The sequence below is a fragment of the Sander lucioperca genome, chromosome 1 (genome assembly GCF_008315115.2).
Source record: "Sander lucioperca isolate FBNREF2018 chromosome 1, SLUC_FBN_1.2, whole genome shotgun sequence".
In the NCBI taxonomy this organism is placed as follows: domain Eukaryota; kingdom Metazoa; phylum Chordata; class Actinopteri; order Perciformes; family Percidae; genus Sander; species Sander lucioperca.
The window spans coordinates 18,452,698-18,477,760 of record NC_050173.1 but is presented as its reverse complement, the minus strand read 5'-3'; the positions used below and the strand labels follow the sequence as shown (position 1 = coordinate 18,477,760).

The window sequence follows — 25,063 nt, the reverse complement described above, 5'->3', positions numbered from 1 at the left end:
TGGTGCATGCACTCTTGGGGATGAACAAGAGACTGGCTACACTTCCTGTACTATACTATGGCAAATGATAGCAGTAGTGGCTTGCTTCATCATTGAGCATGACTGTGGCAAAGAGGCTATTGCGTTTCGTGCAAATGTGGGAAATGTGTCAGGAAAAGGTAGGCTGTCTCCTGTCACACTCGCACAGATAGAGAAGACAAATAGAAAGAGATAATCAGAATAAGGGAGTGAGAAAAAGAGATAAAGGAGAGGGAGAACATTTGAGGTAATGACATAAATGGATGGAAATTGTGGATGCTTCAATACCCATTGAGTGGAAGTGAAATTAGGTGAATTTAGAGATGGATAGACAGAGGGAACAGAAGCATGAAAGAGACAGAGATGGTCAGAATATGCACGAAGGAGTGCTAATTAGAGTTGTGGACACACCCAGTAACGGCATGACTCATCCCAGCTCTCTCTCTCTCTCTTCCTTCATCCCTTTCGTCTTTGAAGTCTTGGGGAGTCTGCTTTATTTCTTTATTCAGTTTTTTTTTTATTCACTAGGCCACACTAGTGGAAGTACTGACCTCTTTCTTTCAAATGAGAGGGAACTTAGAAGAGAAGAAAGAATGATATGAGAGAGAGAGAGAGAGAGAGAGAGAGAGAGAGAGAGAGAGAGAGAGAGAGAGAAGAGAAAAATAAAGAGATTCCCTCCTATGACGTTTCATTCTGTAAAATATTTAAAAAGGAAAACAAAATGTCAAAACCAACCCTGGTTCCTCGATGCCTCTGCCCTGTTTGTGTTAAATAAGATAGCAGATTAAATCTCACACCTACAGTAAAAAATAAGATATTACATTATTTGTTCTTTTATATGTAACCATGTACAGTATCTGCTAAGGAAAGGGTGGTAATATCTGTCAAGTTAATGTGATCCTATACCTCCAACATTTTTCTGGGCCCAGGACCATACATCTAAATATCCAAGAGATCATTGCTGTGCCAGAGGCTCCAATGTCAACCCCCAGTCATCGTTTATGACAATGCAGCTCAATCTAATATCTAAATATCAGTCTGTATCTTTTTTTTTTTTTTTACTTATCTCTATATGCTAAAAGATCTTAGTCATTCGTTTTCCTCAACTGGGTATTATGCTACTGTGTCACTATGGCAATATTTACACACAGTGGAAAGTATGACTCAGGCCCTTCATGCACGAAGCACAGAGAGGACATTTCTTTTTTTAGGCAATTTGGGTTTTACGCAGCTTAACTCCACTGTAGAGTAGGTGCTATAGAGCTGGTAAGTACCTCTCCAAACAGGCAAGTCACATGGACTCTACTGTGCTTTTTCCAGGAGGATGTTGCCCACTAAGGATAATCAAACCTCTGACTAACAGTAGCTACAAATAATTCTTGGTTGGTAATATTTTGGAAACGTGAAGTATTCAAAAGTAAATTTGTTTTCAGGATTTACAAGTTGCCTTTAAATTGTTTTAATACAATCAACCACAGTGCTGAAGGACATGAAAGCAAATTCTGATAATAATAACACCCAGGTCTGCTATTTATAGTGACAGTCTATCTCTTTTCTATCTGTACTCATTCCCGCTCAGTCCTCTCTTCTTCTTCATTTAAAGTCTTGAGGAGAGATGAAACCCAGGCATTGCTTCAAGATCACAGTTATACCCTCAGGGTAAAGCATGAAGGTCATGTTCTTCATCAATATAGCTCCAAGTTAAAAGGACTAATCAATTTAACTTACTCCAGAGCTTCAAAACACTGCCGCCTGTTTAAATCAATATTAATCTTGTCAAATATTTCATTCATGTTGCATGAAAAAATGAAAACATTAATCTAAAAAAAGAACCTGTGGCAAAGGATGCTGAAACAGAGGCAGCAATTTGGCTTTTAGCAGGGCTCAGCCTGGCATCACAAATTGGGAAGATCTTTACTATACTTAGCTCACAGGTACAATTAGCTCACACAATGTCCATAAACTGTATACTATAAAAAAAAATTAAAAAAAACTTAGAAGTAGATGAAGAAGAAGAAGAATAAAAATCTATACAGATTTCCAAAATCCATAAATCCCCTGGAAAACATAACTGAGACAAGCAACAAAAGATTTTTTCTGCAGTTACATGAAGAGTAGTAAAGCACAGAGCATACATTTGAGTGAAAGAAGAAGGCTATCTTAAACTACTTTTTGTCTGAATTCCACTTGAGGAGTGTAAGTGCTTGAAACAGTGGGCCATCTACCGTATTTCATTTAAACAGGCACAAACAGCCAACCTCAAATACAATGTTACACTATGGACCATAAACAGTTTCCATAACACATTTTCACTTTCAGTTTGATATTCAGCCAACTCAATTTTGTAGCGTCAAGAGAGAAAGCCATTAACTAGTCAATGCAACTAAAGGAGTAAATAAAAGCCCGTTTTTCCCTGTACTGAGACCAGTGTCTGTCATTCTAATACATTCAGCTCCCAGACACAGTAAATATATATTATTCCACAACACAATTAGACTCAGAATCATTTGAATCTTCTTAACAGATGGTTCATAAACAGCTCATAATTCACAAATGTAACTGCTGAACAGCTAGTGCTTTCAACTTGAAGTTCTACTTTATAAAAGGGCAGGGCAGATGCTCTGACGCCTCTCGTGAAGTATGTAAAAGTGCAGCAATATAGAGTGGATAACTCCAAGATACCAACCACAACACATTGATGTGCTTATTAAAATATTGTCTAATTCAATACACTTAAATGTAGAACCGGACATTTCTTAGAATGGCAGTGAGTCCTCTCCTATAGCAGAAATGCTCCATTTAAACAAGATGTTTACACACCTTAAGATATAGTGAGATATGTCCTTACATCCCTTACTGCTCACAGTACAGTTGGTTTAAGAACAGCATAACGAGTAAGACACAGAGTAAGGTTTCTACATTCCCGTGATGGAGTTACACACATGTTTGGGTTTATGTGTATGTGCATGTGAGACTGCATGAGTGTGTAAACTCCCACCTGCCAGGCTGCCAGGCCTCTGCAGTGTAGCAGTAGCGTAGAGCTCGTGGGAGATCTTGTACTGGTCAGAAGCGTGGTGAGCTGCCAGTCGTTTGGGAGACAGAGTGGCATAGCTCCCTATGCCCGAACTCATCTGCAAACACAAGGGGTTTTTGTTGTGTGTGGTTCAGATAGAAAAGGTTTGTAACTGTAATTCTTTTCAATTTACTTTTGTGTCTAAATAGGTTATTTAAATAAAAAATTGGCACTTTGCATAAACCATGTCCAAACCACTTAGAGTAAGGAATGTAATTTACGCTGGGAACACACGCAGACAAAACCTTTCGTCATGGTACAGTGTGAGATATTGGATATAAGAAATTAAAGAAATTGACCTAAGAAAGCAAGGTTAGGATAAGGTGCTATTTGAAAAGATTACCCATTTGAAGAGCTAAAATTGACTAGTATAGATTATGATTTGAAGATATGACTCAATCTGTAAATGCACTACGCCATTCTTTGTCAGGATTAAAGATCTGACAAAGTGGACAAGAATATAATCTAACATGCAGCTGCTAGGCATCATTCAATAGTATGATTACACAATATCATACTTAAATGGGACAAATGTCAATTACAGCTCTGTGCAAGATAAACCAATACTGAGCATTAGCACTACAAATACTGTACTTAAAAATATTATCTTTGTACAATTATGCTGCATATAATAACCATTGTCAAGTCACTTTTTAAACCTACTGTCTGTAGAATAACTTGATAACTGATAAATGTACATCAGTTAAAATGCATTAATTCCTCCAAACAATCAGATATCAAAATAATTATCAAACCAGGTCAGGATAATATGTTACTGGTTGCAGGAAAATCTACATACTCATACATGATCTTACAATTTACTTCATTGAAGAAGGAAGAAGGTTCTGTGTGCACAAGAACCTTGTCATGCTCTCACATGCACAAGCATGAGACAAAATTCAGTTATTCAGCAATTGATTGATTTTACTCAGACTTTGAGGAACAGAGCTCATAGTTGCACTAATTCCAGTACTGTTGCAGTTGCCTTGGTGTCATTCATTATAATGTTTTATAACCAGTAGCATTTGCAATGCTATTTGAATGTATGCTGCCCATAATAAAGTTGGTATTCAATACTACAGTAACAAAAACACCTTTCTACAGGTGTAAGATTGTAACATTCTGAACAGTACCTGGTGAAGAGGGGACGATGATGAGCTGGCCCCTCCCCCTGCTGCTGTAGAGTTCGGTGGGGTTGCGACCCTCAGGGGAGACCCGCCCCCTCCTGCTGTTGTCACAGCAACTGTGGTGCTGGAAGACAAATGGGAAAAGTAAGTTAATTTGTATGAAATATAATGACTTCAAATGATTCATTCCATATCACATATAAAAAAGTGATATGCTTGTGAGTATTTTATATTCACTGCATGCCGAAAGGCAACCCAAAGGTAATTTTCCCTTTTCTATTCTATTCTAGACTATTGTAGTCACTCATTATTTATGTATCTCTCCTCTCAAACTATCTGTAAAACCTTTGAGTGAGACCGATGTGTTAAATACAGTGATTCTTTCAAATGCCATCCCCTTTATCCACCTTCAAACACCATCGGACCCCATCATACATCAGTATCAACACCAATACATCAAAATCAATGTCACAGTGGCGCTCTACCTGTATGACTTGGCCAGTCGATTAGCAGGAGACTGTTTGCTGGGAGAGGAGGAGGAAGGCAGGCGCTGAGTCGTAGCGTACCCCGGTGTGTCAGAGGCTGATCCCAGGCGTTGGAGTTTACCTGGGGAACCGGATCCCGAGCCGCCTCCTCCTCCAGACAGAGGGGAACTGACACGCTGGGTGGGTAATGTGGAGCTGGAGTAGTAGATACCTGGAGAACAAGGGAAGAGAGAGAGAAAATTCAATAAATGGGGGAAAGCACACCGTAGGCCAAAGATCGATGATCGACTTTGTGTTCGTATCATCAGATCCGCGACCCTAATGTGAGAAAATTATACATTCTGCAGGCTCGGCTAGTAGCAAGTTTTTTGTTCCAATTCTCATGCATGTCTGTCACTGTCTCTAAATCCCATCTCTGTGTATCCACAGCGCTGCATGCTATGTCAGATTCATTTATTATGAAGAAAATGCATCTCCATTAACAGAGACAGGGAGGAGTAAGGAAGAGAAGGAGAGGTGAGTTTTACCTGACCCTGCCCCAGTTTGTGATTGTTGCTGCTGGGCTGCACGACTAGATGTCACCTGAAGGGATGTGGGGGAACACAGAGCAAGTGAGGGGAGGAGAGTCATGACAGGGGAGAAGGGATGAATACAGGGAGTGATTAGTGTGGGAGGAAGAGGTTGGGAGGAGGGAAAGGGAGAAACAGAGTTAAGAAAATTGGGATAAAATAGAATAAAGAGTAGTGGCCATCAAAAACTTTTAGGCAACAATGAGTACAGTCAAGCCTTTGAGGAGTCCCAAATGAACCTCAAGCAGCTAGTAATGAAATCCCCACAGAAAACAGAGGGTGACTCATAGAAGCCGGCCATGAAGTCTTGGAAGTTCAGCCAACTGAATTAATTCCTCGTAAAGCCTTTGTTGCACCACTTACTCAAAGTAGAGTGAAGGATTACACAGTCCATAGTATATCCATGCCTTAATATATATCAACTGTCATCATGTAAGTCTAATTATTCACAAATATAATTGAATCGGTTATTTAAAGCAGACAAAAGAGAAAGACGAAGCTATTTCCTGTTAAATCACTCACATTGATGTTGTATGGTAAAATCTGTAAATCTATAATTATTAAACAATGTACGTCAGAAATTTTTCATTTTTAAAATTTAAAGGAGGGCAGCAGAAAAAAAATGAACATGTTTGCTTTTCCATAGTCCTGCTACCTACAGTTTTGACAGTAATATGCAAGTGAATCCTAACAGACAAAAAGATGTGTGCCAGTGCATGAGGCAGAGCATGAGAAGCCTTTCTACCACACATCACATGCTGGTCGATCCTAATATATTCTCCTTAGTCTCCAGAGACAGTTGGGGGGAACATATGCCTGTACTCCACTGAGCCTCATACAGCCTTATGTTGATGCTTAAAGCTGTAAAAGGGATTCAAATACATTATTATAGCCTGACATGGCTGCAGTCGTACAAGGCCATTATGCAAGCACAGTCACCTTGGAGCACTGTCATCACTGCATATACAGTAGCTACTCTCAGTGGAGGAGTCAGAGAACTTGAAATACTCAAACCATCTGATTCTTAGCATTTATGTTATGAATACTGACAATTTAATACACCAACACATCAGGAGAGACTAACAAAAACATCTAAATTTTCTTCATTAACAAGTTGACAATAAATTGTTGGAATATTGAACTACATTACTAGAGTGTTTGCTATTTTTGGCCTATTTGTTGTTAATATGTCTGACACTGTTTCTGTGAAATTGTATCTTGCTAAGGCAGATATACACATACTGTAAGCATGCTTAAAAATGTCATCATGACAAACACACAAACAATCTGGAGTTAAGTTGGAAAGGCTACGTTTATACATAACAGTGTCCAGATGTGAACAATTGTGCCAGGGGATTGGTAGAAAAGCATGCCTGCTCAGCAAACCTTCCCTGGATAAATATAGCAACACACTCAGGCACACCCTCTCGCATTATGTTCTGAATGGCAGTTTCTGGTTATATTTCCCTGCTTTGCGATGAGCCAAAGCATGTCTACTGAAGACAACAGGCCTTTGGTTCCAGCACCGCTTTGTTTGCATAGGGGTCATGGAAAGTGATTTATCATTGGCTGGGTGGAAGAGCAGTCTCTTTCAAAAAATCTGACGTACAGTTTGGGGGTGGGGGGGGCAAGCAGGTAGAGTAGCAGAGACAGAGACTGAAATGATGGAAATTTTTTAAAATGAGGAACAGGTCAAATAAACAGTAAGCTAGTAGCTTCCCTATATTGTCTTACATGTTCTTGACTCAGTAACATGCTGACACTGTGTGTCTGTCTGCATCTTATTGTGTATATGTGGAAGTGCTTGTGAAAGGCTACAGTATAGCATTCATTCTTGAGTTGCTGATCCATCCTGATCTCAACACACAGGAAGTAAATCCTGATGGAAGCTGTGCTGTAACTTAACCTGGCTCCACCACAAAGGATGGGCTGAATTTTACTCTCAAGCCAAAAACACTGAATGGTAAATATACTGCTAGAATTACTGCTACATGTTAATCTGTGTCCATGAAGTCAGAGATAAAATGGCTAACCTAACAGCAACTGGTTAAAATTCAGGTCCTATTTTAAATCAGCTGTGGGTGCACCTTTTATTAGCACGCTCCTAAAAAGCCCTGTAGCAGGAATAGACAGAATTTCTGCCTATCTTCTTTCTTGCACAAATGACTTTGCAACTATAAATTGTTAAACTAAACTCAAATATACTCAATGTCAACAAATTCCATGAGTTTGAGTGATTCCACAAATCATGATTTCCTTAGAACTGTCAACAGCAATCTCAGTGTATTCAGCAAATATGTCTGCCAACTTCCATAAATAAATGTATTTTGATGTCAACTCCTTCCAAACAACCATGATAGAAAGACACAATTCATCTATGTTCTTCTTGGTTTCTCTGTATTATTTTTATTCCTCTTTGTTTTTGGCACCTAATTAGTCTACGTCAACACCGTTCATTGTAGAAACGTCATTCAAACTGTTCGGCTCAATGAGGATCAACTGAATCACTCTGTTAGTTTCTTTCATAATCTCCAAAATATTTAACGTTTTTCTTCATCCTTTTCCAGCATTCAGGTGAATGGACGGAAGGTTCAGATTGTTCAATGCAGGGTGGCATTAAGCTGTTGAACTGTTATTAAAAATATCTTATATCAAATTCCTCTTAGTCCCACAATTTTTTCAAATGTAGAAAAGGGAGTCCTCTTACAAACAATGTAACTATGCAAACAGGCGTACATATTTTGCGCTATGGGCTCAAAGTGGAGTGCCATCCAACTGTCCAAACTGACTCCAATGTTATCTGAGACCAAAAACGAACCAAGCAAACAGAAATTCGGGACTTTTCCATTTCCCACATTTTTGACACCAAAAACACATGGTGTAAACATGTCAGTGATATAAATCATGCTGTTGTAATAAGCTAGAGTTTAAGTGGTGCCTCTCAGCTTAATCTCCATTAAATGAACTGTCTGACCGAGGAGTCACTCGGCAGTTGCCATTACCATGACAACCATTAATTAACGGTGGGGACCAACAGCTGTTTGAGATTGGCTGATTAGACTGCTTGTCTGATCTCTGTGGCGTAACAGTAGCTTTATTACAGACAAACACAGGTGTTATTTGCAGTGTAAAGCTGTAGTGAGGGACCAGTCAGACCCAGGAGTCTAGATTTTCCAAATAAAAGGTAACAGGAGCTTACAGCAGGCTTTATGAGCACTGAATACTTTCAAAATAAAAATCACTATACAATAATTACTTTATTTCTACACACACACACACACACACACACACACACACACACACACACACACACACACACCAACAAAGACACCAGTAAAATAAATGATAACAAGGTGGTGGAGGAACAGTGTTTCCATGTGCCTGCATGTCCCATTTATCCCTCTTCTATCATTTCAACTCTTCATAATCCATACTTAAACCAATCCAACATTGCAGTTTAGCTCCTAGCCATTTATTTAAGCAATGTTGTTCATCTTCCAGCTATACATGAAGCAATAGGCTCCAGCTTCCAGCTTTTCCATCAATGCTGTTTAACTTCCAGCTGTCAATCCAGCAATGCAGCTCAGCGCCAGCTTCTCACCAGCCAGCAATCCCACCTCGATGTCTTTCTTTCTCAGCATTCTCTAGTTTTTATCTTTCCTTTAGAAATGAGAAAACCTGGTGTTACCAAGACTTATGCCATTTATTGAAATAACTTCCCTCACGGTGCTGTAATTGAGCATGTTCAGACTGCAAACATTACAGTATTAATCATGTGCTTTAATGCATCAGTATCAATAGTTTTACCATAATATCACAGGTAATTTATCCTAGCCTTTTTTTATAGCTGGAACTACAAACACCATGGATTACTGCAATTACTTGTGGTCTTTAAAAAAATACTTGAGCATTTAAGATGTTAATGGAACCTCTGAAAAGTGTACATGAAAAGAAAAGTGTTTTATGTTAACCATGTCACTTAAAGGGTTATTAAAGAGGGAATTATTCAAAGTGTTGTGTCTATAAACTGCCAGGAAGAAATCTTAATCGGGATGTGAGCCACAATCCAGAACTGTGCACCATAAGAATCTCCTATACAAGTCCCCTGTGTTAGTTTAGTAGGTTATGAAGCCGAACAAGAGAAGGCTGATGAGATGCAGGCCAAAAACACTGAGTTTAAGAAACCTATTAATGGTTTATGTTACTTGATTGTGTTCAACAGTGCAGATGTGCTACAGTCATCAAGATGCAAAGTAAGACAGAAATGGACTTTAGAGTGATGAATAGGTGAGTGAACAGATACACAGATGAATGGGTGATTCACAGGGTAAATAATTGAGTAGAGCTGAATTGTTGGCTGAGTTAACTAATAAATAGGAAGCCTGACACACAGTGTGAGAGATAGCACTTTCCCCTGTCATCTTGCAGTGCCGCTTCTCTTCTCCTCCAGTAAAACACTGGGATGTTTGAGGTGCCGTGTATCCATGCATAATTAAAGCAGGGCCTCTCAGGGTTATAAATACCCTACAGAAGAGCAGCAACATGCTAGACCTTTCACACTGCTCTCCCTGAAAGTCACTTGTGCAAACTTTTGCACACACAGGGAGTGCATAAAAACCACCCCCATGTGTATATGCATATGCACATGCCTGCAAGTGCACCAACACAAACCTGCAGTACTGCACATGCATGCAAGCTACACTTGCCTATCTAGCAGCACTGGCTTGCATAAAGCTATTCATGATCAACAAGCCCACTGACAACACTGGCCCCATTACACTGACAAGCCAAAAACATCAGAGAGGAGGACACACACACACACAAACATACTCATACTCATATAGACAGAGATGGTGAGCAGAGAGGACAGGGAAGGAAGAAGGGGGGAGGGAAAAGAGGACAGGAGCACTGCAATACAAGGGAAACAGAGGAGAAGAAATATTAAAGAATTTAGAATACAGACAGAATAAAAACTCCCTTTGCGTTATCTGTCCGTCCATCTATATGTTTGCCCATCTGTTTTTCTATCTATTCTTTCTGTCTTTGCCTCCTGTATTTCTTACTTATTACGGGAAGTAATAGAAGCTCTGTCCGAAACCAGCTATGAAATGAACTTTGGTGCGACTGTAGGGGGGAAATGAATGAATGACACATTTATGTCATGGAAACTTTGATGAAAAAAAATACTTGCAAGATATTCACAGCTGTAATCCTTGTTAAATATTACATATATATACACTGTCAATACCTTTTAATAAAGCACTGCAGCTGCTCACAGATTTAGTAGGTGTGTGTGTGTGTGTGTGTGTGTGTGTGTGTGTGTGTATGTGTATGTGTATGTGTATGTGTGTGTGTGTGTGTGTGTGTGTGTGTGTGTGTGTGTGTGTGTGTGCATGTGTGTGTGTATAAGCATGTGTGTATACATGTATTACAACTGATATGCTAAGGACATGAAAATTGGAAATAATTGGCTCCTCTAGGCTGGAAAGTAATTAGGTGGGTTTTCTCTCTTCATCGGCACACTGCTGTGATTAATATGTGACTTTGTCTACAGCTTTATTTCTCAAGTCTTTATAAACAAGACACTTGCTGAGCTTTCTCTGTGTGCGTTTAATCATCTCCTCATTTTGGTCTGAGCATCTGATTACCTATGTCTTCTGAACAGCGTTAAGGAATTTGTCTAATATGCTATGGATTGCTTTCAAAGCCAGTTGTATGACTTGACCACTTCAGTAAGGCTAATCAAATGTGATGCTGTATAAATATGTACTTAGATCACTGATCAACTAGACCCAAGTGGGATGTCAAACAAATCCACATTCGGTGAGAGCACTTAGAGCTGCATGTAGAAGCGCTATGCAGATAGTGCATGAAAAATAGCGGGTAGAGGAAAAAGAAGGGCAATGTTCGCTCAGTCTGTGACGGAATGACAGAGGAGCAAGGAATCTGAAAATCAGCACGTACAATATATCTCAACACTTTTTCTCGCTATCCCTTCAACGAGCAAACAAGTACAAGCTTATAAAGAGTGGAGAGTTCTCCACTGAGTTACATTCAAAGTCAAACTCCTTTGATGTCAATTATTATAATATTCTGGCCATCAGCATAATGTACAAGTTCTTTAAGAACAGACACTTAAGTTCCCACAAATGGCCAGTGTTAGACCCTCCACCCATCCTCATTACCATCCGTGTACAGCAGTGTTTCCTACCTGGTTGTAGCTGTGCACGGCTCCTCCAACCAGCCCGCTGCGCTGAGAAGTTGCTGCGGAGATGCTGTCGCTAAGGGCGAGGGTCTGGTTGCTATGGTAGCTGGCAGAGTACTGGAGCGAAGCCTCCGGGGTGGAGTTGAGCTGCAAGGAACTCTGGGAAAGAAGAGCCGGTCCTACCGATAGAGACAGGAGTGGTGTGTTGTTGGGTAGGTGGTGGGGGTTGAGTTAAGTTTGTGTATGTGTATGTGTATGTGTGTGTGTGTGTGTGTGTGTGTGTGTGTGTGTGTGTGTGTGTGTGTGTGTGTGTGTGTGTGTGTGTGTGTGTGTGTGTGCATATATAGAGGGAGTGAGAGAGTGAATATAGAGAGATTAAGAGTGAGAAAGAGAGGGGGCGTGAAGGGGAGCAATTGAGAGGCGAAGAGTGAAATAGGGAAGAGAGAGAGAGTAGCAATTTAGAACAGATAGTGCAGCAGTGCAGCACTCCGTGAGTTGGAGATGGCATACATAATTTATTAGCAATGGGAAAGAGAAACAGAGGAACAGAGAGAATGGGAGGAGGCGGAGGAGGAGGAGCAGGGAGATGGAGGGGATGGGAGGAGGAGGGATGAAAAGAAGAAAGTTTTAATAAATGGAACACCTAATAACTTGATTTGTTACCTCCCCAAACATGTTCATTTTTATCTTGTACTGTCGACTAATGCAAAAAATTCACTTGACCCCTTGTGTAAGATATAAGGAAGTTCTAGTTTGGAATGAATCGCTAAACATAGTTTCATTTCTGTTGTTGTCTATTAAGCTTTGCAGGGTATTTGAATATGGCTTCATATACCTAATTGGCTGGAGTACACTCATTTCACCTTCCATACATTGTAACTGCCTAAGCATCATTTAAGTGTTGACATAATAGGAGAGTCTATATGAACCATATCTGTCGTCAACGATAAGCATGACTGTAACCACACACACCGTACACACACACATATGACAAGCTAACCCCCCAGTTGAGAAGCAGCATCATCCCGACCACCTGACGCAGTCACTGCTGTGGCGTCAAATAATAATCCCCTCTCTCTGATTCCCACGCTGTGCACATGGCGCTTATATTGATTGGGAATAAGAACATCATAAGGCAGTTTGTAAGATGGACTATCTTCCAATCTGTGTACGGAGTGATGAAGTGAATGGAAGGGAACTGTTACAAACCACTCGATAGTCAGTGGCGTTTTTTGTGAGCGGATATAATGGTTATCTGTATGTGTTTATATGTGTGGTTTGGTTTTATTGAAAGGCAGTCAGATCCGTGACCGTGACCTGTTTACTCAGCAGTGTATAAATATTTCATTAAATTGCTATTTATACTCTCTCTCTGAATACAAATTCCAAGTGTATGATGTGTGTTGTTATAGTTACTTAGTGTAAGGAAGCCAATACTAGCATATATAGTTTAAGTCCCATTTTAAAATTCTAAATATCATGACTATCTTCTTATAAAGTCTACAATAAGTGTCTTCCCCAGAGCGCACTGGCATCTTAGTTTCTTATTTCCCCCAAAATATCAAAGACCCCTTATTATTATTCTCCCATATCTATTTGCTTGCTCTCTCTTCTTCTCTTTTCCCCTCTCTCTCTTTCTCCCTGCTCTCTCTCTCTCTCTCTCTCTCTAATGCTCTCTCTCTCTCTCACGCTCTCTCTCTCACGCTCTCTCTCTCTCTCTCTCTCTCTCTCTCTCTCTCTCTCTCTAATGCTCTCTCTCTCTCTCTCTCTCTCTCTCTAATGCTCTCTCTCTCTCTCTCACGCTCGCTCTCTCTCTCTCTCTCTCTCTCTCTCCCCAGAATCCCTTTCTAGCTGTGAGCCTGTGCACTGTGAACCAAGATCAACTCCTCTGCTTCTTGCCTTCACAAAAGACTTGTCTTTTCTCATCTCGATTCATCCCTAGCTTTTTATGAATTATTAAACAGCACTTTGAGTTACGCAGAGAGTGAGTGGGAGCGCCCAAGCTCGTCATCACTCGGCCTTGATGTTTGTTACATTGTGTGCACTGCATGACAAAAGCTGTGCGTGCGTTGGTTTCAGTGTTCATAAAGTGCGTGTGGAGTGTCGGACGATAGGAAAGTCATTAGGTTGGTCGATGGAGAAATAATTACTTTTAAGATTGCACAATGCACTAAGGCCCCACAGTTATTGCTTTGAAAAGTAAATTCCATTCCATGATAATAACTTTTTTGCGAACTTGTGTCTCTCTCAACACTTACTTAATAATGTGCATTTGTGCGGCTCTATTGTAACACCTTACCATCTAGTGTATCAACTGAAACCAAAAAGCCTCCCTGTTTTGTTTTGTGCCTGTTTTGTACCTTTCACTGAAGACAGCAGCATGTCACTATTCTGTGTATTTACCGCTAAGCTATTTGCAGCGCTACCCTTTGGGGGAAAACACACATACACACAAAAACACACATACAAATACTGTAGCTATGCTGAATTTATCTGCACCCACACATTGTGATGCTTTTGGTAGAAACCCATTTGCAAAATGGGAAAAACAGCTGGGTATGGAGCAGCCACAATAAGAGTGCTCACAATGAGAGTGCCATCTATTTGGACTGGGATAAAGCAGGAGTAACGGGGGATTCAGGCACTCCCTACAAACAAGATAAGAATCAAATGATCTGACATGTATCCCCACTGTTCTGCATGTGCTTAAACATGCAACCTGTTTCTTATCAAAGGAAAGCAGCAACAGCAGTCTTGTGGTAAATATTCCAAACCAGCTTTCTAAGTACATTTCTGTTCAGCTTTTGTGCTCTCCTACATACACAACACATGATTGGTCCGCACTGTACAAGCAGATGCATTATTATGTAGGTGCTCACCAAACCAGCCCATTCTAATAGTACTAGAAACAATAGTTGGTAAAACTCTTTGTATAATATGTGAGTAAACTAATCACATAGAAATGCGCTGCTTCAGTGCAAGTTCTTAAAATGCCATCCGTTGCAGCAATATCAACAATCAAAAAGGTCAGCAGACAATAAGTGGAATGGGAATGCAGTGTTCCAAAACCAATGACCTGCAAAGAGAATGCCAAGCGCATTTAGCAAGTCCCCATACACAGGTTGACTCTCAATCATTGGTTGAATTGAATTATCACAATACAATGCCTACAGGACGGAAAAGCTGCTTGAAAGTGGACGGTTGTTGGTACAAATCCAGGAGCAGCATAGTGTGTTACTGTACTATCTGCAGGCTGTTATCCGTTTGTCTCCACCTTTAAAGAGCAATGCCATTTTATCTTTTCATAAAATAACCCTTGAATAATAAGGCCTTGAAGTCCTTGGTTTTGAAGTCAGATGTATTTGTTAATCAACTACGCTAACCTTTCAGTGCCAAACTACAGCTGTATCATTCTCACCCAGTGAGAAAATGCATTTCTCTAACTTTTTGTGTGTGCATAATATATTCACATTTTTTTCAAATAATTTACTAACGTAATCTAACTATACCGTATACTTTATGTCTAATCTGGAACAAATTCCTCCCTTGACTTAATTTGCTTACTGTAAGTAGAAATGAAATCTGAGTGAGAACTCAATATTAACTAAGGGAATTGCCGCACTTAGGCCAGATATCTAATGGCCTAAGGGACTAATAAGAGTTTATTTCATTCAGGAAAACAAAAATAATTACAAAACAATACACACCATAATCCTTCTATATTTAAACCAACCAGAGGTGTAGTTTCCATTAAGATTGCCTGGATATTCTTTCCCCCAGAGTAGCTCTTTTAAAGGAGTGACTGTGCATGACAATTAAAAATGAGATTAATATTCCTTTAGAAGCAGTAACCGGTTTGTTTACCCTTGCTAAAGTGCCCGCTAGAGTTGAGCAGACCTTGAGTTTGATCCATCATGTGTTAACAAAGTAAACAACTAATTTTCTGTCTAAGAAATGCTTCAAGAACAAATGTGATTAAACATAAAAATTAGAGACGCAATTGAAATTTGGTTTTGTACCTCTTCTTCTTAGACTGAAATTGAATTTTCTTTGGATTGCAATTCTGTTTGGGTCTGACTCACGTCAATGACACGAAATGGACTGAAATAATTGGAATCTAAATAGACAAACGATGATGTTGATAAGTACACTTACGTTCTCCACTGTCAAGAATTCCTGATTCCTGGAGAGACCGAATGCAGGAATCCACCAACTCCAAACCAGTGGTCAGTTCGTCCTCGATATCCTTCTGTCCATCAGCTGTAAAGGAGAAAAGAGAAATAGGATGTAAGCAGCAGATGAGTGTGAAAAACAGGCAAAAAGATTATTTTTACTTTTCATTAGTGCTGTCAAACGATTAAAATATTTAACAGCAATTAATCGCATTAATGTCATAGTTAACTCGCAATTAATTTATGAACTTATTAAATGTGAAGTTCCTGCGTAAATGTAGCTCTTATAATCTGATATAACGTAGATTTATGTCTGTATATGTTTTACATCAAGATAACATTTCTTTCTATAATGCAACACATTTTAATGTTTGGTTAGTTTCTCCTCTTACTTCCAATAAATTAATTAATTAATTTATATAATCAATTAATTGCACATTTTTCTCTATTCTAAATGTCCCTTGATTTCTTTTTGTCCCATTATTTTTTCTCATTTTAATGCTCTTATCAACATGATACAATGATACTTAAAACGGTGCCTGAACCGAATCTTTCTTATATATACAGTATATATATATATATATAAAACGAGCACCTTGTTCAATTGTATTTGTCTGTTCTGTATGTTCAAAAATATAAAACAATAAAAAATTCATCTAAAAAAAAAAAAAAAAAGGAGCACAAAACGGCGAAAACAACCACTGGATGGGAAAAGGGTATTTTACAATAACTTTGAATGCACCACGAGGCTGGCGAGGCGAGGCTGAGTCTGTGTTTTTCAGACAAGGCCAGCTATAGTCTGGTGTTAGAATCCTCTACAGTGAATTACAGACGCACTTTACACCGTTTAGCTGTCAGAATTTTAACCGTGTTTACTCCAGCTGCTAGCTAAAAGTAGGTTAACGTTACCTGCTGCTAAGTGTAGTGTTGACTAGCGTCCCGTGCAACAGCATGTGAAAAAAACGTCAAAGTTTGCTAGGTCAAAAAGAACGTTAATCTCGCGATAAAAAAATTGACGGCGTTAAAATGGGTTTGTGTTAACGCCGTTAATAACGTGTTTAACTGACAGCACTACTTTTCATATATGCAGATTAACACTGACTGTCAAAGCCAACAGTGGCCTTGGTCAGGCACCACTTTGACATTCTGATATGTATTTGAAAGTGTGATTATGTGTCTGTGTGAGTGTGTGTGCATCTGTGTGTGTTTGCAATCATCTTTTAATCCATCAGGTATGTGGGTGGGTGCTTCTGCCCATACATTACTGGGCCGCTAGTATAAATTCCAAATGTACCTTGACACACAATTTTCCTGTTTTGTCAATCAGACACGTGGCGGAACAGGCCTTGTTGGTGCTGGGGCAATAAATCTAATCCTTAACTCAAAATGTCTGGCAAATATAAAACCCTAGAGATTTTGTCATTGCTAGTATGTGTGACAAGTCAGGGTTTTAGGTTGAAAAACAGCAGTAAAAAGGTTTCAGGAGATATTGCATTGGTATGCTTTGCATTCATGGCTGAGCAATATGAGCATGTGTGTGTGTGTGTGTGTGTGTGTGTGTGTGTGTGTGCGTGTGCGTGTGTGTGTGCAAACATTCATAGAGAACCTTACCTTGAGCGTTCCAGCGAAATTGCTCATCTGCTGAACTGCAAAAGAAGGATGTAGTTATTAATAACAATAAAAAACACCAACAACATACACAAAAGTTGCATAATACCAGCAGCATCATTAAATCAAAGGCTGCTTACAATGGAGCTTCCAAAGCACTATACAAAATATGAGGAAAAGTCAAATATATTTTAAAAAGAAGACCTGTAAATCTCATTCTTCATTTGCATTGCAGCATCATTCCAAAATGAGACATTAACCATGGCACGCAAAATGGTCCAGCTTTGAGTTTGGGAGCTCTAGCATCCTACACTAGGTCAGCCGTCAAAAATTTGGGGGTTACTTTTGATTGCAGCATGAAATTTGACAAGCAGATCAGTAATGTTGTTAGAATGAGCTTTTTCCAGCTTCGTCTCCTGGCTAAAGTTAAGCCTTTCCTCAACAGGCACGATCTAGAAAAGGCAATTCATGCCTTTATTAGTTCTAGGTTGGATTATTGTAATGCTCTTTACGTTGGTCTGAATCAGACCTCCATCGCACGTCTTCAACTTGTGCAAAATGCAGCTGCTCGCTTTTTAACAAACACATCTAGACGTGCACATATCACTCCCGTTCTCTACACCCTTCATTGGCTCCCTGTGCGTTTTAGAATCGATTTTAAGATTTTATTGTTTGCTTTCAAGGCCTTAAATGGTCTAGCCCCGGAGTATTTGTCCGAAATTTTAACATTGCGGGAGCACAACCGGTCATTGCGGTCTTCAAACCAGCGACTTTTAGAAGTGCCGAGGTCTAGATATAAACGGTGGGGTGACCAGGCTTTTGCAGTTGCTGCCCCGAGACTCTGGAACAAGTTACCCCCTGATATTCGCACTATTACAGATGTAGCTCTTTTTAGGTCCAAACTTAAAACGCATCTGTTTAGTCAGGCTTTTAATACGTAGCAGTGGTGTGACGATTTCGTTCTTTTGTTTCTCTGTAACTATTTCTGTTTTTACATGTTCTTTCTTTATATTGTGTGATATGTGTTTTTATTCTTGGTTTCGATGTTAAGCACTTTGGATACCTGCTGGTTGCTGTAAAGTGCTATATAAATAAAGTTTGATTGATTGATTGATTAACAATTTTGAATGTCTCTATTTTAATGTGTGTAAAATATGTAAAACATTCATCGTACTGAAAGTAACCTCTATTTTGCTAAAGTATGAAAAACAAACAAAATAATAAGAAATTAAGTTAAACTCACTCCTAAATGTCATTTCAGTTGTTAGTCAGCACAGGCCAATTATTTATAATTGTTTTTACAGAGCTAACATTTCACAGAATGCGGTCTTGTGCATTCAGGTAAGTCCTTTTATTATTCTCAAATGGATAGTGTTGTACACACATACAGAGCAACACAAGGACACACACACATTCACGCACATGGACACACACATGCAAACAAGGCTTCTTTTCCATTCCCTTGATGGCTGCCAATTGATCGGTGATTGATGAGTGGTTGCACAGAGAGAAAAAGACAAAGAGGAGGTAGAAGGAAACAGACGTGCAGAAAGAGAAAGTTGGAGATGAGTATTGAGCCACCTGCTGTGTGATCAATGCAGACACGAACAGACTAACTGATACATATAGTCTCTTTCAACTGACTTCATCTACACCATTAGACTCACTGTCTGGACTACTTGGCTTGTGCCTGCCTTTGTCCCATTTAGACTAGAGTTTCCACATACCACACTTTCTAATTGCACACGTGTGTGTGAGCACCTTGGTTGTCATTGCACAATTTCTGTCTAAAGTGCTTGTGTGCCTTCATGTGTGTACAAGTAGGTATATGAGAATAAATGAATACATTCACATGTGTGATCTGTCTATTTGTCTTGTTGACTGAGATGGTAATGGCCGTCCAGACATGGTAGCTGTCAACGATTGATGTGACTGGTGAATAAGTCTCGGTTTTAAAACACAGTAGCTTTTTTCCAGAGCATCAGTGTCTTGCAATGCCTGGAGTGGTTACTGTAATACTCATGGAGACAGCCAAGGAGAGAGGTTCATAGCTATGTGTCAATATGGTATACATCTGTTACTTCTTACTTTAACCTACTTAAAAAATATGTTTTCGTTCAATGAAATTCAGTCAGCCTGCTAGACAGTTTGGCCGGCTGCGGTCCTTGCAGAACCTCAGGACCTGTGCTGCTGACAGGAGGACAGCTGGTTCTGAAGCGTGACGACCACACCAGAGTGCAGAGATGGTGTGGACTGGGTGGGCGCTTCAGTAGCGGTTACAAGCCACTGACTTCTCAGTTGTAAATGTTGGAGTTAGACTGCAGACACCGGCACACCACAATCTGTAACCATCTGTAACCTAAATGTATCCATTTAATTTGTAAAACCTGTTGAGATTATTACAGAGCCTACAGAACAACAGGGCTCATTGTTTTTCAAAGTATAGGCAAGGACCCAATCTCATGACCTTTATCACCAAAATTAGGCCCAGACGTGATTCCATATGTGGTTTTAGATGAGATGTGGTTTTCTACTTTGTCATCAAATATTCACAGGACTCAATATCAACTTTTAGGGTGTTCTCACACCTATAGTTCATTTGTTCTGGTCCGAATCAGTTGATGAGTTTGTAAACTTGGAGCGATTTCTCCTTGGTTCGGTTTCGTTTCACACAGAAAAATCCAAGCGTACCAACATGCATCACTACCAGCGCTGTCAGCTGTGTCTGGGGTGGGAGCAAGAAAGTAAATAGAGGAAGAAGGTCATGTGTTCTGCACTAGTGCTTATGTCTTGCATCTCCACTGTCAAACAAGCTCATTTCATTTAAATAATTTTTTCAGACGAGCAACGTTACTATGTCTGCTCTGGTTACAGAGACTTCACTCTGCCCATCTGTCTCCCACTTTTGCGGCTGGTACACAGTTGGTACGGTTCGAGGTCAGATCAGGTTCTCACCACAAACGAACCGATCCAGAGTTCAACTGAAAGCGACGCTTGTTTGGTCCGCTTTTGGTGCACACCCGAGTGCGATTGCTGCATTCACACCTGCCCAAACAAACCGCACCATGGGGGAAAAGGAACTCTAGTGCGATTCAACCGAGCAAAATGAGGCAGGTGTGAAAGCCCCATTTTGACTATTGACTATAGTCAATAGTCAAAAGTTTTGTCTGTCTTGCGCTTTTATCTTGCCCTCAGGATGCAGCTTCTTCTGCATTTCTTTTTAGTTTAAAGTAATTATTATGTAACTGCTAATCACTGTGATGCACTAGTGCAGCAAGTCTGATCAGTTACAAATTACCATGGTAGAAATGTAATCATCTAATTATCAAATCACAGCAATCTGCAAGAAAAGGTTCAATGGATCCACATACATTAAGCAAATGGCTATATACTGTAGTTCTTTAACTTTTTTAGAATGCTGTTTTAATGATATATTCATTCACTATCATTTGATCTTTTTACCTGTACACCCACTCGCTCTAAATTGTTTCACGTGATCAGCACTCTGCATGTTTCCTTTTGTTTCACTGATTTTCGGAACCAAAATGATGCAATCAAAATGAAATACTTTGTGGACATAAGTAATTGTACAATATGTGTAATAAAACTCGCAGCTCAATAACCAAATCTCCTCATTTCACTGTATGTTCCTGTTTGTGATGAAGGGACTACATTTAAATGGACACTGTTTAAACAATTACTCTCCAGCTGGGACTGACTTTGACTGATGTAAATAAAGGTCAATTGAAATGAAAAATGTAAAGACTAGGAGTTTGCAGCTTAGTAGGTTAATGGAAAACTGTCATTGTTGGGGCAACAGCTGCCTGAAGGATAGAAACGCTGGGTTGTGACCAAAAGGTCATTGGTTCAAATGCTTGGACCAGCAGAGAAAATTTAAATAAAGCTATTAATTCCCAGTTGCTTCTCTTTGGTGAATATTATAAAAAGTATGGCTGCATAGTGTAGCTTTCCTTATGAATTTGTTTGACTGTCTGAAAATGAATTAGGATTATGCTCAGTACATCTTTGTTCGACAGAAAAAGGTCAAAAATAAATACTCATAAGGCTGACCAGTGTTTTTCTGCTGTGGGATACCGAGTTCTCTGCCATGGGTCAGGCATAGTTTCTCTATTATAAATAGGAGTTGGAACTGTTTACGTTCAATTCTGCTTTTTGATTCCAATTTTTATTGAACTATGTTTCGGATTCTTGTCAAAAGCAAAAGTCACCTTTTTTTCTGCCATAACTGTCAGATTCTTGTTTTACACGCGCTGGCAAGAGCTGATTCTGGTGTCTTTTGCCAGACTTGCAAGCACAAACTCTGGGTCACTGGGATATCTGTACATACACATACAGTACATGTCCATCCATGCAGACGAAAAGTTAGTAAAGTCCAAACTTTGCTTTCACTGTTCCTAAGTGGAATCTAAAAGCGTGTTTCTTAACTAATTCCGAGTTCTTGGAAACGTGGGTTCTTGAAGCCCAATACTAGTTATAGGTGGAGTGATTTGCATTGAAGGCAAAATCTAAATCTGGCTGACACGCACGCACACCAGTAAAAGAGAATGATAACAAGGTGGTGCATGAAGGAACATTGCTTCCATGTGCCTGCAAGAAATAAACAGTAGTTGACATTGTGTCACTGTGTTTAAGTCTACTTGATTATAGAGATAAAGAGGCAAGAGAGAGAAAGGAAACTTTGCATGAGACCCTCAGAGAGCTGATCGACAGGAGAAAGAGATTTAATAAGCACAGCGTTGGTCCACAACATTGCACACTCTCGCCTGCAATGCCACACCACCGGCGAGGCAGTGCCTCTCTTTTAACAGTAAGCCTGTTTTAAAAAGACATTTCAAATTCACAACTCCACTCTCAACTGCCTCACAGCTTAAATCAACAGACAGCATCCTCTACCGTTCCCCAGGAAATCCACATGCACGCATACCCACAAACACTCTACTTGCATTCACAAACGTACGTACTGTATATACTGAAGGAAAATATGCTTTGCTTCTGTCATCCAGAATTGGTGCATCCAGATCGTGTGTGTGTGTGTGTGTGTTTATGTCTCATTGGAATGTGGAGACTCAAGTACTTAACCCCTTAACACTCCTGTAAAATTTGCCAAAAACGCCTATCCAAGGCATACCCATAGTAAATTGGAAGCTGTTCTTGAAACATTTGATCAACATGCATGTCTATGGTTTCTTTAGAAAGGTAACACTCTGAGCCTTCTTTTCCAACAGTTAGAATTACTGTAAGTGCTATTGGCTTTGAGTAATAGAACTTTGAATATACTGGAAAATAATTTTTTTATGTCCGCCTGAGTTCTTTTTTATAGAAAAATGCCTGTAGATGACTATTGCTGGGACCGATTAGCCTAAAAACACAATGGGGCTATAGCAAGAAGTCTTACATAGTCCCAGTTGAAATTTCATATCAATATTTCATAAAATGAATATTTTACACCTGTTTTTGTATGGGTATGTGTCTAGGCGTTTACGAAAACTGACATTTTGGTGACCCTAAAAAGGACCCTTGGTAACGATGGTCACATACCTAGACTAAAAAGACTGCTACAAATGAACACTTGACATTACAGTCATCATTCAGGGCTCTATTGAAAGGTTACATTAAGAGGTATCCTATCTAATATCCAGAATCACTATCAGTATTTCTGACACAGAGTAACAGAAGCATAAACACAATAAATTGCCGTTTTGTAACTTTGTGTGTAAAAAAAGTCAAAACAAGTGGTAAGGTGGAAAAGTAGTGTATAAAAGGTAACACAATATTTACAGCTATTAACATATCTAAATACACATATTTACAATTATGTATGTACAGGTTATGTGCTACATGCGACAAAGCACAAAGAACGTTTGAAGACCCAAAAAGGACCCTTTGGTAAAAAAGGTGTCAAATACGTGCTATGGTGAAAAAGTAGTGCAAAAAAAGCATTACTATATAACTATTTACACATCTAAATCAACATATATTTACAGGTTATTGGCAACATGCCAGACATTGTAAAAACCGCAAGTGACAAAGCACAAAGGACATTTGAAGACCCATAAAGGAACTGTTGGTAAAAATGGTCAACAAAGTAAAACAAGTGCTATGCTGGAAAAGTATTGCAGGTACTACTATTTAACTTTTTACATACCTACATACACATATATCTATAAATTGCAGGAACCCAGCGAATCAAATCCATACTTCACCGTTAACCGTCAAGCCACTAAATATATACGTATGTCCCATAAACATAAACCTGTATGGAAAATGAGCACCTCTGCTGATGTGTTAAATTTCTTAACGATCATATGACATGAGACAACACCGTCTTTCCCTCTACACACACCGGGTCTGGTGGTTGATGAACGCCGATATGTGCTGCAGGCACATTTTCAACAGGCACTGTACTAGTATTTACAATTACAGGTTATTGGCAACATGCCAGTCATTATAACAGTCACAGCCAGCGACAAAGCACAAAGGAATATCGCAGGAGGAGCACTTCACTGGTGTCTTTGCATGACACTGCCTGCACTTCAGCCGACCAGCAGTGCTGTGCCCACTGATATGCACTGGCCTGTAATGTGCTCCACGTGGAGCAGGAGGTGGTCCGGGTGTGGCTGTGGAGGAAGACCCCGCCTCTGCCAGCTCCACTGCGAGTGTCTCTCTGAACGCCTTCTGATGCAGAGGTACCTCTCCTTTGCCAATTGCAAGGTCCTTCTGGAGGAGGAAGGCGTTCACAATTGCGATGTCCATGAAGTGGTAAAACAGAGTCTTGTACCACCGTTGGGTCTTGTGCAGGACTTTGTAATACCCTATGAGGGCATCTGAGTGGTCCACTCCACCCATGCACCTACAGTAGATGAACAGGACAATATACAAAAACATGAATGTATACAGCACACAAATATAACATTTCCAAGAGCATACATGAAAATGTAGTTGAATATATAGCACGTACCGGTTGTAGTCCTGCACCACTGGTGGAACTGAGACGTCCTTCAACTGCCACTGCTGATCTGCAGCTGTGCCACTGAACAAAGCCACTGAACAAAGAGCAGGGAGTCATTCCTGATCCAGCGTATGCTGCCACGGGGAGATTTTGAGACCAGAATGTTGACCTTTGACCTTGGGAATCCGATTCTGTTTGTGCGGATGGTTCCGGATGCCCAGATCCTCTTCAGAAGGAGGTCACGAAACAGGATTGGACTTGTATAAAAATTGTCCACAAAGACCTTATAGCCGGTGCCCAGCAACTGTACATCAATTAGCTCCATCACTGCCTCATAACTGAGTCCCTTACCACTGTTTCCCTGGCACTTTCCCTCATAAACAAAAAAGTCCCACGTATAACCGTTCCTACAATATGTACAATACACATTGTCCTGGAGTCTGCCAGAACAAAGAGTTTATAACCCCAGCGAACAGGCTTCTTGTTCTTCATGTATTGTTTCAAACCAGTGAAGGGCTTTTGAGGCAACCATTCGCTCATCAATGGCGATTTCCTGGCCAGGGTGAAAGTATAACTCATGTTTTCAAAAATAAGACGTAGACACAAACAAACTCATGTACGGTAGCCTTGTTGTGACAGAAATACAAAAATGTAAAAATTAGAGAAATGCCTTAAGATACAGTAGAGTGTAATAATGTGTGTGTGTGTGTGTGTGTGTGTGTGTGTGTGTGTGTTCCTCTATGTGTAATATTGTACAGAGACTTTGTACAGAAACTGAATATTTTTGAATATTTAGTACACTGAAAGCAGGTAAACATGTAGTAAATGTGTTTAAG

The 25,063-nt window shown here is 39.8% G+C and overlaps 1 protein-coding gene across 6 annotated transcripts in view; it reads right to left on the bottom strand.

The window, feature by feature from the left end:
* ctnnd2a (catenin (cadherin-associated protein), delta 2a) overlaps nt 1-25,063 on the bottom strand; it is a 270,891-nt gene that overhangs the window by 132,501 nt on the left and 113,327 nt on the right. For all 6 annotated transcript variants that reach the window (XM_036006801.1, XM_036006802.1, XM_036006809.1 and 3 more), the window contains 7 exons: nt 17,261-17,295; nt 15,633-15,737; nt 11,484-11,656; nt 5,231-5,285; nt 4,704-4,914; nt 4,225-4,342; nt 3,017-3,149 (listed from right to left, as the gene is read on the bottom strand). In XM_036006801.1, the coding sequence (XP_035862694.1) occupies nt 3,017-3,149; nt 4,225-4,342; nt 4,704-4,914; nt 5,231-5,285; nt 11,484-11,656; nt 15,633-15,737; nt 17,261-17,295 (830 nt within the window). The remainder of the gene's footprint in view (nt 1-3,016; nt 3,150-4,224; nt 4,343-4,703; nt 4,915-5,230; nt 5,286-11,483; nt 11,657-15,632; nt 15,738-17,260; nt 17,296-25,063) is intronic.